The 14,873-nt window shown below is 55.9% G+C and overlaps 2 protein-coding genes and 1 long non-coding RNA gene across 3 annotated transcripts; 1 reads left to right on the top strand and 2 right to left on the bottom strand.

Annotated features, from left to right (window-relative positions):
• Positions 1-259: 259 nt before the first annotated feature.
• HOXD13 (homeobox D13) lies at positions 260-2,342 on the bottom strand. Its single transcript, XM_064435562.1, has 2 exons — positions 1,634-2,342; positions 260-842 (listed from the first exon to the last, which is right to left on the bottom strand). Exons 1-2 carry the CDS (start codon positions 2,340-2,342, stop codon positions 592-594), a joined length of 960 nt encoding a protein of 319 aa, XP_064291632.1. The 3' UTR covers positions 260-591.
• Positions 2,343-2,369: 27 nt separating this feature from the next.
• LOC135309448 (uncharacterized) lies at positions 2,370-3,634 on the bottom strand. Its single transcript, XR_010369714.1, has 4 exons — positions 3,407-3,634; positions 3,217-3,322; positions 2,849-2,887; positions 2,370-2,419 (listed from the first exon to the last, which is right to left on the bottom strand). It is a non-coding gene; the product is annotated as an uncharacterized LOC135309448 (long non-coding RNA).
• A 7,051-nt stretch (positions 3,635-10,685) lies between these two features.
• On the top strand, positions 10,686-13,701 carry EVX2 (even-skipped homeobox 2). The gene is made up of 3 exons (XM_064435563.1): positions 10,686-11,109; positions 12,252-12,508; positions 13,048-13,701. Exons 1-3 carry the CDS (start codon positions 10,686-10,688, stop codon positions 13,699-13,701), a joined length of 1,335 nt encoding a protein of 444 aa, XP_064291633.1.
• Positions 13,702-14,873: the final 1,172 nt, after the last annotated feature.

Consider the following 14,873-nt stretch of genomic DNA (forward strand, 5'->3'; position numbering starts at 1 on the left):
GACAAAGTAATTAAAAATTCTGCTGTAGCCAGGAACCCTCACTCAATTCTCTCCGGGTCCCAGTGGACCAGGCAAGTTTGGCAGAAGCCGGGTGCTGCCACGGGTCTGTATTCCGGCTTTCTTGTATTTCCGATTGATTTTTTTTTTTTCCACTCGGCGTGTTTTGAAGTTTACGATACCAAATCAAAACTGACACATTCTGGTACTGGCTGTTGCTCAGAGAAAAAAAAAATTTAAAAAAATCACAGAATACCCCACAAAGACTTAAGCATTAAAAAAAAAATCATAACTTTTACCGTTCAACATATTTAAATTCGTTTATACTGGCCTAGAGGGAAGAACAGAAAATATAATTAATATTAATATTATTATTATTTTCAAAAAGAAGGAACTATAATTCAATTCAAGACTTGTCAACACTCCCTTACACTGAGAGAAAAACGCTGACTTTCACGGAAAACAATTCCCGAAATTTCGCCACCGCTGGAAGGACAAACAAAAAAAAATTAAATATATTTTCAAGTCTTTTCGAAAGTCTTTAGCTGGTGGTAAATTGAATTTATATTTTCATCACTGTCCGCAATTAATGTATCAGGACACGTTGTCTTTCAGTTTGGAGACTATTTTCTTATCCTTCACCCTCCTGTTCTGAAACCAAATGGTAACTTGTCTCTCAGACAGGTTTGTGGCTGCGGATATCCTTCGCCTCTTGTCCTTGTTAATGAACTTGTTAATGGCATATTCATTCTCGAGTTCTTTAAGCTGCAGTTTTGTGTACGGCACTCGCTTCTTCCTCCCGCGCCGGTAGACACACATATCGGGCTGGTTTAGTGCAACGTCCCCTATTGTAAAAGACATGATGTGAAAAATCAGAATTTTATTACAGGCTTTTAAAGCTTAACCGATACTTGTCGGGCACTGGCTTTCATGGGCAAATAAATAATGCCGGGTTGTTTACAGTTTATTATTATTTACACTGCCACATTATTTGCACTCTAGTAAAGCACCACCAAAACTTTGATGGACTGTCATCACTTTTGAGGCATGCATCGCTAACCGAGCATGCAGGGCGGTGGGGCATTGGCTGGGGGCTGAGAGCGGCTCGGGGCTGGCAGAGCGCACACAGAAATCGCTTTGGTGAGAGTTTCCCGGGTTTGTTTGCATGTGGTTTGTGCCTCTGTGCCCTCACTGCTCGCGGTCTCTTAAGTGCTCTGGGGCCGCCGGATCAGTCGCCAGCCGGAGAGGCAGAGGAGAGCAAGCCTTCGAGCCACGGTCCTGCAAACTTCAAACGCGACTATAAACCCGGGCACCGAGGGAAGCAGCGGGAGAAGGAGCCCGAGGCCGGCCCGGCGCTCGCGGCCCGGGGGCCGGGTGGCCTGGCGCTGGCGGCGGGGAGGTTTTGGGTCAGTCCCGCGGGTATGGAAAGCAGAGGGTGAGGATTTTCTCGGGGGTAGACGGCCGAGGGGAGAGTGAGAAAAAGAGAACATCCACCGCCCCCACCCTGCTCTCTGCGTGTCTGTGCAGCGTGTCCAGCTCGGCAGGCCGCCCCTGCAGCCCGGGGGCGGGGGAGGGGACGGGAAGGCGGAGGAGGCGCGGGGGTGTTCTGCTCAGACCATTTCTCCCCCTCTCGTACCTGGAAAGGACGATTTCCAGAAGTGTGAGCTCTGTGTCTGATCTTTGGCACAGTAAACCTGACTATTCCAGCCATTAGCCAGAGTCCAAGACTGATAGCCCTCCATTGATATGTATGTTTCGTGTCTCGGTTCCCCAGAGCCAAACGTTGAGACCATGTCTATGTACCCAGGAACGTGCTGGTAGGGGGTTGTATAGCCCTGGTAGAAGGACACTTCCTTCGCCCTGGAGGAGACTTCATTGGCGGGGACACTGGAGCTGGTCAAGCTGGAGACGTCCATGTACTTTTCCACGGGAAAGCCGCCAATGGAGGCGTGGGGGGGAGACTTCAGGGCGTTTTGCTGTATCCCAACCCCGTGGGACATCCTGCAGCTATAGTATCCATTGCCAAAGTGATACCCATAGCCCAGCGCGGGGGCGGCGGCCGGCGTGGTGGAGCCCGGGCAGTCCTTGGTCGGGGGCTCGGGCCTCGCCGCCGCCCCCGGGCGCTCCCCTCCGCCGGCGTAGGCAAAACCCGAGGCGGCGGCGGCGGCGGCGGCGGCGGCGGCCGCTCGGCCCGTGTGCGCCGCCCCGAAAACGGGCGAGGAGAGAAAATTACGGCACTGCCCGGGGGCTCCGCCGCCGCCGCTGCCGCCGCCGCCGCCGCCGCTGCTGTCGCCGCGCAGTCCGTCCATCTCCCAGCTCGCTGCTTTGCTCATGGCCTTGCACATCGCGGGCGGCGGCGGCGGCGGCTCGGTCCCCGGCCGGGCATGATGCGGATGGTTATTTGCCTCCAACAGGTTGGATCCTGGCGGTACGTTTATAAAAACGAAGTCCAGGTTGGGAGGGGGGACCGGGGCGGGGGCGGCCGGCCCCAGATTAGTTTGCCTCAGCCCGGGGGGCTGCTCATAGGCTGCCGTCGGAACATGTGACCCTCCCGCTGCCCGCACTGCCCCTTTCGCCTCGCAGCCCCCCGGTCGGCACCGACGGCGCCCCCACCCTCTACTCCCACCCCCGCCCCGCCGCCGCGCTCCCGCCCCGCCACGGCCCCGGCGCTGGAGCGGGGGGAGATGGGGCGGGCGAGCAGCGGTGATGCCCCTCCGGACCAACCTAGGCCCCCGGTGCTTCATCTCCCCCTTCCTCCTGCTCGCGGCTTCAAAAAGGCCAGCCGAGTACCACTGGACCTTTTGAGGCCGCCGGCAGGGGCCTTTTTTACAGCCACGGACAGGGGTCTCACCGGATCCACAGCGAGACCTTCTCCAGTTCATTGTTGCCTCTGCAAGAGGGGAAAAACCCCAGTACAGTCTTTGCATTCCATCCTCCCCGCCTCCCTTCTTCCCGGCGATATATGGAGTAGATGGGCTTTGTTCTATGGGAAAAGGGGTCCCCCGGCTTCACTGAACTGTCGGTCCCTGGGAGAACCCTCCTTTTAACCACCCCCCCTTGCCCACCCCACCCCCGATATTGCTGCCGGCTAGGAAAAAGCACGGGGTCTGTGCGCAGCGCAAGACGGTAAACCTGGCGCTCATTAGATGTGGCTTTTCCCGTGCAGTGTCAGTCCATGTCGCGGTAAGGCAGCCTGGTCAGAGCGCAGAGTTTGCTTACGCTGACGGCTGTTCTCGTGCTGACTTCCCAAGACGGTGGCAAATCCTTCTGTCGTCTCCCTCAACTCTCACACGGAGTCGGGATGAAAATGCAGGAGCGCGAAGTACTGGAAATGGAGAAAGCTCCGAAGACGGCTCCCAACTCCAGCTCCAGCCCCAACCACAACCTCAACCACAACTCGTATCCCTACCCCTCTGGACCGAGTCCAGCCGCTCCGCAGTTGTGCATTGCACACTTTGCTCTCTCTTGGGCGCGGAGGGCAACAAGTTGCTGGGGAAAGTGTCAGCTTCGCGGGGAAGGACAGGGAAACTCCGCGCCGCCGAAACCCATGTAGCTGGGGCTGTGTTTACTGTCCCTCCGGAGGCTCAGGAGCGTGAGAGAGGAGAGGCAGGCGCCATGGAGGTGAAACTGTGCCCCGACACCACGGCGGGCTCTGGGGTGCCCTTGCTGAGCAGCTCGGGCAGGTGGTGGCGGGGCTCCCCGGTGGCTGGGCTGTCGCGGGATAGCTGCAGGTCCCGCGGCAGCCGCCCGTCACGCAGCCCTGCTTTGTAGCCGGTCTAATAATCGTCGGCGGTATCTGGAAGCGGGGTTTGGAATGACAAACGGGTGCCCACAATTACGGCAACAACCGAGTGTCATAGACCGTTCATGTTCATTAGCTCTGACCGCATAATTGCTATTAATCTTTCATAATCAGCTAAGGAGTGAGCCAGGCGTGATTACATGTTTCTCTCAGTTATAAGCCGAATCAGTATTTACTTTCAGGACATTAAACCCTCCGTAATTAGAAGGAAGTTTTGTCGAAGAACAATTTTCTCGCCCTTTTATGTTGCTGCAAGCATCTTTCTACCAAAAACGTTGCTATAAAAAGAAGTCCAGAGAAACGAAGGACTTTATTTCTCCGGACGTCTTTCTATGTGTATTCCCACGTCCTGTTGTGTTTCCTCTTTCAATAAATGCAGTAAAAACTTCTCTCATGTCAGGACCTTTAAATAAGGCCGCGAAAGAAAGGAACACCTAAAGAGCAGGGTTTGGGAGCTTTTTGAGGTCGATTGCATCAAAGGAAACCACGGTGCAGCCGCAGCGACTCCCGTAGAGGTCTTCAGCCCTGCCGAGACCCCTGCTCCAGCGAGAGCCCCTCGGTGCACCAAAAAACCCTTTGGGCGGGTTCATGACCAACAGCCTCAATTCTATAATGAGCTGCCGTGTGAAGGGTGTAGAAAACAACATCGACTTGCATGGCAGGATATTATACACAGGAATAAATGATCTCATGAGCAAAGGTCGGTTCCCGGAGCGCACCCACCCAGTTTACAAGTAGCAGGACGGGTCCCGCACCCCCGGTGCAGGGGGCCCTGCGGAGGCCCGAGCAGCTCGGCGCTTCCTTGCCCAGGGAGAGCATTCCCATCGGGGCTCAGCTCTGTGTCGGGCAGGGCAGGAGGACCTGCCGCGCCGGCTGGGTGTCTGTCCCTGCGAGGCCGTCCTTGTCCTCTCCGGGCAGCGCTTCCGCGGGTGGCCAGCGCCCCGAGGAGCCGCGTCGCATTTTCCATTGACACATCGCATGGGAATCTGCAGAATACATGAGCTAGAAAGCAACACTGCAGGCGTGCTTGTGCTTCCCCAGAAAAAAATGTCGTGGGCTTTTTTTTTTTTTGTGTGTGTGTGGTTTTTTTTTTTTTTTTAAATTTTTACAATCCTGAAATCATCTCATTTAGACAAGTGCATTTGCCGTGATTTAGTACAGCTAGGATTCCACTCAAACTTTCAGCAGAGGCTTTTAGTATCTGCCTACTATTCATGTCTTACAGGACCCCCCCCCCGCCCCTCTCCCGGCGATTTTTTATCTCCTCCCTCGCCAGAATTTGCCGATGGTAATTGTGTCGATAGGAAGTTTCTTCTTATGTTAGTGTTTGGTATAAGAAAAAATTTCTCCTCCAGGACAAACAGAGAACACAAACAAAAACACTAGATTTATATGTCTCCCAAACCTTATTCCGTTTCCACTGCATTCCGTTGTTACCTTTTAATTTGTATGAACTTTTCATAGCTAAACAGAACTTTCATTTCCCCCCATGCCTTTTAAAAAACAGCCAGTTATGAAAACGAATAGATTGAACAGCAACACGTAGAGAATTGTTCTAAACTATTTTCCCCTCCAGATCTATGCCCACAGCTTCTCACTTCTTTAGTTACTTCGACCTTAAATAATCCCTTTCGAGACGCAGAAAGTTTTCTGGGGGCTCCTCGCGTGCTCTCGGTGCCGCGGCCACGGGCGGCTGAGCACTGCGGGCGTTGAACTTGAGCTCTGGGGTCACGGGCTGGTGCTGGCCGCTCTCTGCCCGCAGCGCGGGGACCTGGGGACCCTGACCTTGGAGCAGCTCGGCAGCCTGCCCAACCCAAGCGGAGCCATCGGCCGAGTCCCTTTGCGAGCGGGCGTGGGCTATGTCGTTCGAGTGAAGCCCGGTCTGTGAGCAAAGGCAGCCTCGGCAGCCGCCGTGCCGCTGTGAAACTCGCCTGGCGTCCGTGGATTTGTGCCCGGGCAGCGCGGGCAGGGACGGTGCGCAGGGCCCGCGGGACTCGGGGACACGCTGTGCTCGCGTCCTTCACTCGCGAGTGACATTCCACAGACAGTACAGAGTGGACACGCCCCAGGACTGGCCCTATGGCCGTATGGCGGCCTGAGGCAGAGGGGACAGTCGGGGCTGAGCAGGAGCGCGCTGCGCCCTCAGACACGCAGGACAGCCGCTGCGCGGGCGCGGAGCTGCCCGGCCAGGCGGCCTCCGGCTGGTGCCAGGGGGCGGCAGGGCAGGGCAGGGCTGGACGGAAGGGTGGCAGCGCCTGAGAGCAGGACGGGAGAACAGGGAGGGCAGGGCCGGCGGTCAGATCAGGTAGGGCGGGCGGGCAGGGCCGGCAGTACAGGAAGGCAGGGCGGCCTGGGCAGGAAGGAAGGGCTGGAAGGGCAGGGCAGGACGTGCAGGACAGGCAGGGCTGGAAGGGCAGGTAGGGCTGGGCTGGCAGGGCAGGCAGGGCAGGGCAGGGGAGGGCAGTGCAGGGCAGGCAGGGCAGGACAGGACGGGCAGGGCAGGCAGGAGAGGCAGTACAGGGCATGACAGGACAGGACAGGACAGGACAGGACAGGACAGGACAGGACTGGGCAGGGCAGGACAGGGCAGGGCAGTGCAGGGCAGGCAGGGCAGGGCAGGGCAGGGCAGGCAGGGCAGTGCAGGGCAGGCAGGGCAGGGCAGGGCAGGGCAGTGGCAGGGCAGGGCAGGGCAGGGCAGGGCAGGGCAGGGCAGGCAGGGCAGGCAGGGCAGTGCAGGGCAGGGCAGGGCAGTGCAGGGCAGGCAGGGCAGGGCAGGGCAGAGGCAGGGCAGGGCAGTGCAGGGCAGGCAGGGCAGGGCAGGGCAGGGCAGGCAGGGCAGTGCAGGGCAGGGCAGGGCAGTGGCAGGGCAGGCAGGGCAGGGCAGGGCAGGGCAGGGCAGTGCAGGGCAGGGCAGGGCAGGGCAGGCAGGGCAGGGCAGGGCAGGGCAGTGCAGGGCAGGACAGGGATGGCAGGGCAGTGCAGGGCAGGACAGGGATGCCAGGGCAGTGCAGGGCAGGGCAGGGCTGTGCAGGTCAGGGCAGGGCAGGGCAGGGCAGGGCAGTGGCAGGACGGGCAGTGCCGCCGGAGCGCCGCCAGATGGCGCGGCCGTGCCTGCGGCCGGTGCCGCCACTGGCGGAGCGCTCCTCCCGCTCCCCCCGATCCTCCCGCTCCCCCCGCTCCTCCCTCTCCCCCCGATCCTCCCGCTCCCCCCGATCCCCTCGATCCTCCCGCTCCCCCCGATCCTCCCGCTCCCCCCGATCCCCTCGATCCTCCCGCTCCCCCCGATCCTCCCTCTCCCCCCGCTCCCCCCGCTCCCCCCGCTCCCCCCGCGCTCCCCGCGCCCCTCGGAGCGGCCCCGCCGGGAGCGGCTCCCACGACCACCGCGCCCCCCGACCGCCGCACCGCCGCCTTCTCCCACCCCACGGGCCGCGTCCCGGACGCCCTGCGCTGCCGCGGATGTCTCCTGCGCGCTGCCCCGCGGCCTTGCTGGCAGCCTGCCCCGCTGCGGGATGGGAAGCAGATATTCCCGCTCGTCTTCCCAGGAATGCTCTGACTGGTGAAAAGTTGCCCGAGATGTTTGTCTCGTTTAATACGAACTTTGTTTCAATTAAACTACGTGACCCCTTTTCCCCGGGCAAGATTTAATAAATGAGTACTGAAATATTCTTTGATGCCTCCAGCAATAACTTTCAAGGTAAAAATCTGGCCAAAGGCCTAAGCAGCTATTTAAACTTACAAGAACAACTGAGTAAACAGAGTCTAACAAAAGCTCACATATTTCGGCAGTTTCTCGGCGGTCTCTGTAACTTCCTCCCTCTTTGCCCACTAATGTCGCTTCAATGTCCGTGGTTTTTCAGACTTAGATATTGATTTTGAACAACTACAAACATTAGGAAATATTTTGTAGGCTCTGCTACTATTTTTGAAAGAAAAAAAAAAAACCGAACAAAAACCCTCAACGGTACACCACAAAAGAAAAGCAACAATCAAAGAAAAAAAAAAAAAGCTAAACAAAACAACAGTCCCAAAATATAAACTTCCCTGACGCACACAAACAGCAAGCAAAGAGATAAATATCAGTGCAGTAAGTACCTCTACTTTTCGGGGAATTTAAACAACAGACAACTAGTTTATTAGGGGATTGAGGATCTGGGGTGAATTCATTAACTGCATTGCAGGGAACAGTTTTGTAACCTCACCTTTACCTAGTGGAAGATTATTAACGTGTTGTATAACATTTTATGACCCTTGCATATGAATCTAGCTGTATTTTAAGATACTCTGTACATAACCTAAGGAATCTGTATTATTTAAAAGGTGCAAAATATAACCCTAGTAAAGATCATTCATAGCCGCACTTGAGTGTGACTTATTTTTCTCACACTGGGGCTTTTCACATAGTCTTTCTCATCCGCTCCAAATAACATAAAACCCGTTCTCCCCTTTTTAGTGGTGCAGTAACATTTTTTGAGTCTAAAGCTGCGCCGGTTCTGGTGGCGTGCACATACAGACGTGCTATCTCGGCTGCGGTTTTCCGGAGAGCGGCGGGCAAGATGCTTGCCGCGTTACAGCATGTAGGAAAACAGACGAGGGCGCCAAACGACAGCAATAAACGCGGCCGCAGGTTTCCGCTCCGCCTCCGCCCCGCCGGGAGCCGCGGCCGCGCCGCCGCTGCCGCGGAGCCGGGCACGGCGGGCAGCGAGAGGCTGCGGAGCCGGGGCCGCGGCCGCGGAGCGCGGGCGGTGCCAGCCCCCGCCGGCAGGGCGCCTGCCCGCCGCGCTCCCTCCGCGGGGCACCGCGGGACGCGCTGCGGCCCCCCGGGAGCGCCCCGCGGAGCGCGGCTCCCGGCCCGAGCGGGGTCTGCGGCCGCGGATCCTGCGCACCGCAGCGCCGGCCCGCTCCTCCGCAGCGCCCGCGGGCAAGGAAAAGTTGACATTTAGTCTTGTCTGGTTTGGGGGCTGTAAAACGCAGGACACCGCGCTGCTGTCTAAATTCACATTTCAAAGGGCTGGCATAAAAGTCTCATTAATAGAAGGCTGGATTTCGCAAACAACGCCTAGAATATTTCTTAAATATTTGGTGGAATGTTTAGGGGGACTTTAATAGGCTATTGAAAAAAAAAATCTGACAAGTATCCCATTTTCGAACTATGAATCATGCGCAGGAGCACAAGAACTTAGGAGATGAGTGTGACCAAGATTAGCAGGAAGAGCTCTCCTCATTAAAAAAAAAAAAAAAAAAAAAAAAAGAAAAAAAAAAAAGAAAAAAAAAAATCAAACCCGCGTTTAATCACAGGAAACATTCGGGTGTTTCTCCCGGAGATGAAACTCGTATTCCCAGGGTCTAAACACTAGATGATGTAGGTGAAAAAAAATCACGGCGAGAAAAAAGGTTGGGCAGCTATCGAGGCGCACTCCAGAGATGCTAACGACAAAGGATTTATCTTCGTTTAAATGGTTGCCATCAGCGTCATTATTACTAGCAAAGTTACCACTGAAGGGAGACTTTCCGACTGTCACGTCTGCCGAGCGCGGCAGCCCGTGCCTCCAGCAGCGCGGCGACGCTTGGCCCCGCGGCAGCGGCAAAGAGCGGAGGGATGAGCTAACTGAGCCACAGGTAACTTTGGAGAGAGGGTGTTAAGGTGATGCTCCTGATAGGTCGGAGCCTGTAGGCAATAACCCCCCATCCATCATTTAATTCTATGATTATTTTTTAATTTTCAAATGCTTAGGTTTTATTGGTGGTGGGGAGGAAAGAAGCAAAGGGCTGGAGTGAGACCTGCTGGGAGAATGAAATGGATGCCCACGGAGTGTTTTAAATCACGAATGTATTTAATGTTCTCCAGTTATTTCCTTCCCCTATCATACTATAAAACAGTCAGTATTTTCCCAGAGGGAAGAAAAATCCCGGGCTAGCTTCGTCGATAAGCAGGATTATAGAAAGTAAAAATGAGATCATATTTAAGGACGCAAGGAAGACAAAGATAATAGAGTTGTAATATACTGCATTGTAACAAATATTTTAATCTTCGGGTAACTACTGCAGGTACACTTGAATCTGGGCTGCAGACTTGTAAAGTCTGGGCATAAGGTTCGCGCGTGTGAGGGGTGCGTGGGGGTGTCAGTGTAAATTCCTAAATAAAAGTACTAAAGTGGTCTGGAAATGGGAGGGAAAAGTAAAGAGATATCAGCGGCAGGATGCTCTCGATCCACTGGTCCTCTTGAGCATTTCCTTGCGTTGTGATCTAAAATTCGCCTCAGAAATAATAATAAAGAAAAGTATTATCTAATATTTAGCATGTAGTTCTGTCCGAGGACAAATGAGAAAGAAGCTGCATCATTAGGACCTAAAAGGCAACAAAACAAAAATCAGAGCATAATGATGCACCTAAATGAAGGGGGAAATGTTGCACAGCTCATTTTATTAATCAGACTGTCAATTCCACCCCAGAGGCCAAACCCCAGAGCAATTCAAGCAGGATCTGATCAAGCTAAGGACAGGAGCTTTACTCCTCACTTCTTGTCTTTCTTTCTTTCCACCTGGATATATTTGTCTGCTCTGAAGCCGCCTTCATTATCCACTGACAGGAGCTTGTATTTATTTGCTTATAAACCTGTTACAATAAATGATTATTCGAACAGCGTCATTCGTACCTTAATGACGAGCACCACTTTTTGATGAATGACATTTCGGGCTAGAAAGGATGTATGGGTCATTTTGACCAGTCATTCCCTCGCTTTGGCATCCCACAATTTTTACACCTCCCTCAAAAACAGATAATAATATTTAGAGACACTTGCCGGGCTGAATGTGAATTAGCCCCTGCTGCAGCTCATCATTAGTACAGGACCAGCCCTGCAACTTTGACATTTTTTATAAAGCTGAGATGATGGAAAGAATAAGAAAAGAGATGATCCTGATGGAGAGAGGGCTGCACAGCCCTACAGCTGGCAAAAGGCTCTCGAATTTGTCAGACTCAGCTGGAAATGCGGTGTTGGAGGCCCTTGAAAATTCTCCGCACAGTGGTCGCCTCAGCCCGAGACTGACTGCCGCCTCCCTGCACAGCGCTATAGGGGACATCTCCGCCAAAGGCAAATTTGAAATAGACACTTTATTCAATCTCCAGCATCCGAGCAGTGAAAGCACTGTCTCCTCCGAAATCCCGCCGTCGGAAAGCAGGAAGAAAATCAGCCTTTATTCCGAAGTTGCTCAAGAGGCAGATATGAACAGTGATGTGGAGGTGGGCTGCTCCGCGCTCCGCTCCCCGGCCAGCCTGACTTCCTCCCAGCTGAAGGAAAACAGTAACAAAGGTAACTCTTCCTTTATCATCTTCATCTAAGCCCCGCACTTTGCCAACCGGCTTTAAAAACCAGAGGAAAGCCACTGCCACCGCCAAAGTTGCCGGCCTCTGCATCGGCGCTCTCTCTTCTGCGAAGACAGAGCTCCAGGCTGTAAAATATTATTACAATTACTGCGCTACCCCGATAGCCGAGATACACTGTCCGGGCAGCTCCCGTGCCGCTGCCTTCGTGTGTGTGTGTGTGTGTGCATGCCCAAATCCATTGATATGTAGATATATATCCAGAATATAGGTGGGCACAAATATCCACCCACCTATATTTAGGCAAAGCTTTCTCCCTGTATTTCCCCGAGCTCTTGGAGATCTCGGCGTCTCTTGAGCTGTATGTGAGTGTATATACATAGATTAAATTAGAGAGGGAGAGAGAGGGGGGAATGCGAGGAAACTGCCCGCATTTGACTGTGTGCGTCCTTCTCTGTGTGTATGCAACGTGCTGTCTGTGTCCACCTCGGGCTAATTTGGCATTGTTCACTTTTCCTCTGCTTGTAAGAGGCGTTTTGAACCAGCCTCGTCTCTTTCCCTGTTCTTAGCGGGGCACGGTGATGGACGGTGCTTGTTACTATTGCTGGAGGTGGAGGTTATTACTGGGGAGGTGTAGGGAGATGAACGGTGGATTTCCTAGGAGCCACAGTGCATGCCTTTTTCGTCAAATGTGCCAGAGAAAGGAAGGGATGCTCGACGTAACCCTAGAGAAAAAAAAAAAAAGAAAAAAAAAAGTGGGGGTTTTATGGCTGCTTTTATTTTGTATGTCTCAAACGAAACTAAAGAACGGCAGTGGAAGGGGAACAGGCTAGCGCCGAGCCCGGGCCCCGAGCCGCGGCCCGCGCCCTCGCCCGCTCTCCCCTGAGCTCGGCTGCCCTGCAGTCTCCAAGCCCGCCCCATCTGAAAATAAAGCAGTTACGAAGGATTAAAAAACCCCAACCCAACAAACCAGCCTCCAAATCCAAATTTATCGATTCTGTTAGCAGCGGGGATTTGTAAGAATGACAGCTGGCCTTGAGCACGGGTGTAGCGGGCCCGCTCCGGCCTGGCCGGGAGCATCGGGGGGCCAGCCGAGTCTGCCGCTCTCACCGCCGTGCCCTCGCCCCGCAGGCTACGCGGAGAGCAGCCCGACGCCCAGCGCCGCCGCCGCCCCCGCCGCCCCCGCCGCGGGCATCGGCAGCCTGCACGGCGGCGGCGCGCTGGGCGGCTCGGCGGCGGGCGCCGACCAGGTGCGCCGCTACCGCACCGCCTTCACCCGCGAGCAGATCGCCCGCCTGGAGAAGGAGTTCTACCGCGAGAACTACGTGTCGCGGCCGCGGCGCTGCGAGCTGGCCGCCGCCCTCAACCTGCCCGAGACCACCATCAAGGTACGCCGCGCTCCGCGCCCCGGCGAGCCGCGGCCGCCCCGAGCGCCCCGGGCCGCGGCCGGCTGGGCTCTGCGGCTGAAGGACTCGCGGGGCCCGCAGCTATCAGCACCACGCGTGCTCGTTCGCTTTTCTGCACCCAACACTTTTCATTCGCTTCTTAAGAAGTTATTGGCATAATTGTTGTTTTTATTTTCCTCGTCAGTTTTTATCGCGTTAGCCTATTTCCTAAAGTGAAGAGGGGAGAGAATAAACGTAGGGGGAATGAATGAGCGTCAATACCGTGAAGACCGAGTCTTGAGTGGGGAGGACGGGACGATTCGAAGGGAAACATGTATTCGGGTCCAAGGGGTCCCTCTCGAGGGCCGTACCCACCGCTCCCCTCGGGCAAGGTCACGGGAGATTGCTCCGGGAGGGAGAGGGGTCGCCTAGAAGCTTTGGCAATGTGTTTTGGTGGGTGCCCGCCGGTGTCCGCGGGAGCGGGCGCGGCGGGGCGCGGAGCGGAGCGGAGCTGAGGCCGCGCTGTGCTTGTATCCCCGCAGGTGTGGTTCCAGAACCGGCGGATGAAGGACAAGCGGCAGCGCCTGGCCATGTCCTGGCCCCACCCGGCCGACCCCAGCTTCTACACCTACATGATGACCCACGCGGCGGCCACGGGCAGCCTGCCCTACCCTTTCCACTCCCACGTCCCGCTGCACTACTACCCGCACGTCGGGGTCACGGCCGCCGCCGCCGCCGCCGCCGCCTCGGGGGCCGCCGCCGCGCCCTTCGCCACCTCCATCCGCCCGCTGGACACTTTCCGCGCCCTGTCGCACCCCTACTCCCGCCCGGAGCTGCTCTGCAGTTTCCGACACCCCGGCCTCTACCAGACGCCGGCCGCCGCCGGCCTCAACAGCAGCGCGGCCGCCTCGGCAGCGGCGGCGGCGGCGGCGGCGGCGGCAGCGGCGGCGGGCTCGGGGCCTCCGGGCGGCTCGGCGCCCTGCTCCTGCCTCAGCTGCCACAGCAGCCAGACGGCGGCGGCGGCGGCGGCGGCGGCCTCGGCGCTGGGCTCGCGGGGCGGCGCGGCCGCCGACTTCCCGTGCACGGCGGCGGGGCAGCGCTCCGAGAGCGGCTTCCTGCCCTACTCGGCCGCCGTGCTCAGCAAGGCCGCCGTGGCCTCGCCGGACCAGCGGGAGGAGGCGCCGCTCACCAGATAACTACCCCGGCCCAGCCCGGCGTGTTTTGTAGAGGGAGCCGCGGGGGGACGGGGGGGTCGGGGCGGGGGGCGCCCCCGCGTTCGGCCAAAAAGTTCTGTCTATTTTTTTATTGCTGACCGCCCCGCCGCTGTGGGGCGCGGGACGGGCGGGGAGGGCGCTCCGCGGCTCTGCGCCCCCGCGGAGGCGGCCCCGCGGTGCTCGCTGCCGGGCTCCGCGGGGTGCAGGCAAGCGGGCCCGCGGGGCCAGGGAGGGCAGCCGGCGGAAGGGAATGTGTTTCTGGCCTTATTTTATTTTTTTTGATTGTTATTATTATTTCGGTTTGAGTTGGAGTGAATGGGAAATGTATCGAGTATTTCCGCACGACAAGCGGCAGCTAATGAGGCAGCCGAGTCCGGGCCAGTAACGGGAAGGGAAGTGTGACACTGTCGGGATGGGGAGAGGCATTTTTTTAAGATCACGCTTTCTAACTACCATAATCCACGCTATCTGGGAAATACTTGAATCTCTCTAGGTGTAGGCTGCTGTCCTGAAGCATTTACCTTCCAGACACTTTTCTAAATTTAATTCTTTTTCTCGACGTCTTTTTCTTCTGTCGGTAAAACGGCTCTTGGATTTATTTCTCACGCATCTCTATCGCGCCTTTGCCTCTGAAAAGCCACCACCGGGTAACTGAGACCTGCTATACCAAACCACTGCTACTGGAGGGACTTCCTTGAACTTGAAGAAAGGCACATCAAAAACCACCAGTGTTACTGCCATGTCAATTTTGATGCTAATAATGTGCAGATTATGACGAAAATTGCCAATCATGTTCTCTGATGGACCTCCTTTGAATGTGGAATTGGAAAAAAGTTCCCCGCACAGAGACCTGCTGTCAAGTACTAACAACCCGCTAAGGGAAGTCATTAGAAGAGACAGATAAGAGACTTGGTACATAAAACATTGTTCTTGGTGCATAGAATGTATGTTATTTAATGTTATCTCTCTTACCTGAAGTGATTTCGCACAAGAAAGCCACTTTCTTATCATCTCAATTGCCAATTTTCATTTTGGTAACTTGGACACCCCGGGTAGACTTTTCTCTGTTAAGTTGATATTCTACCAATGTGAAGAGCCTCATTAAATCAAACCCAGATATTTCCATAATGCTCCCTACAGAGCCACTTCACTCT

Source organism: Passer domesticus, chromosome 10 (genome assembly GCF_036417665.1).
Source record: "Passer domesticus isolate bPasDom1 chromosome 10, bPasDom1.hap1, whole genome shotgun sequence".
NCBI classification, from domain to species: Eukaryota; Metazoa; Chordata; class Aves; order Passeriformes; family Passeridae; genus Passer; species Passer domesticus.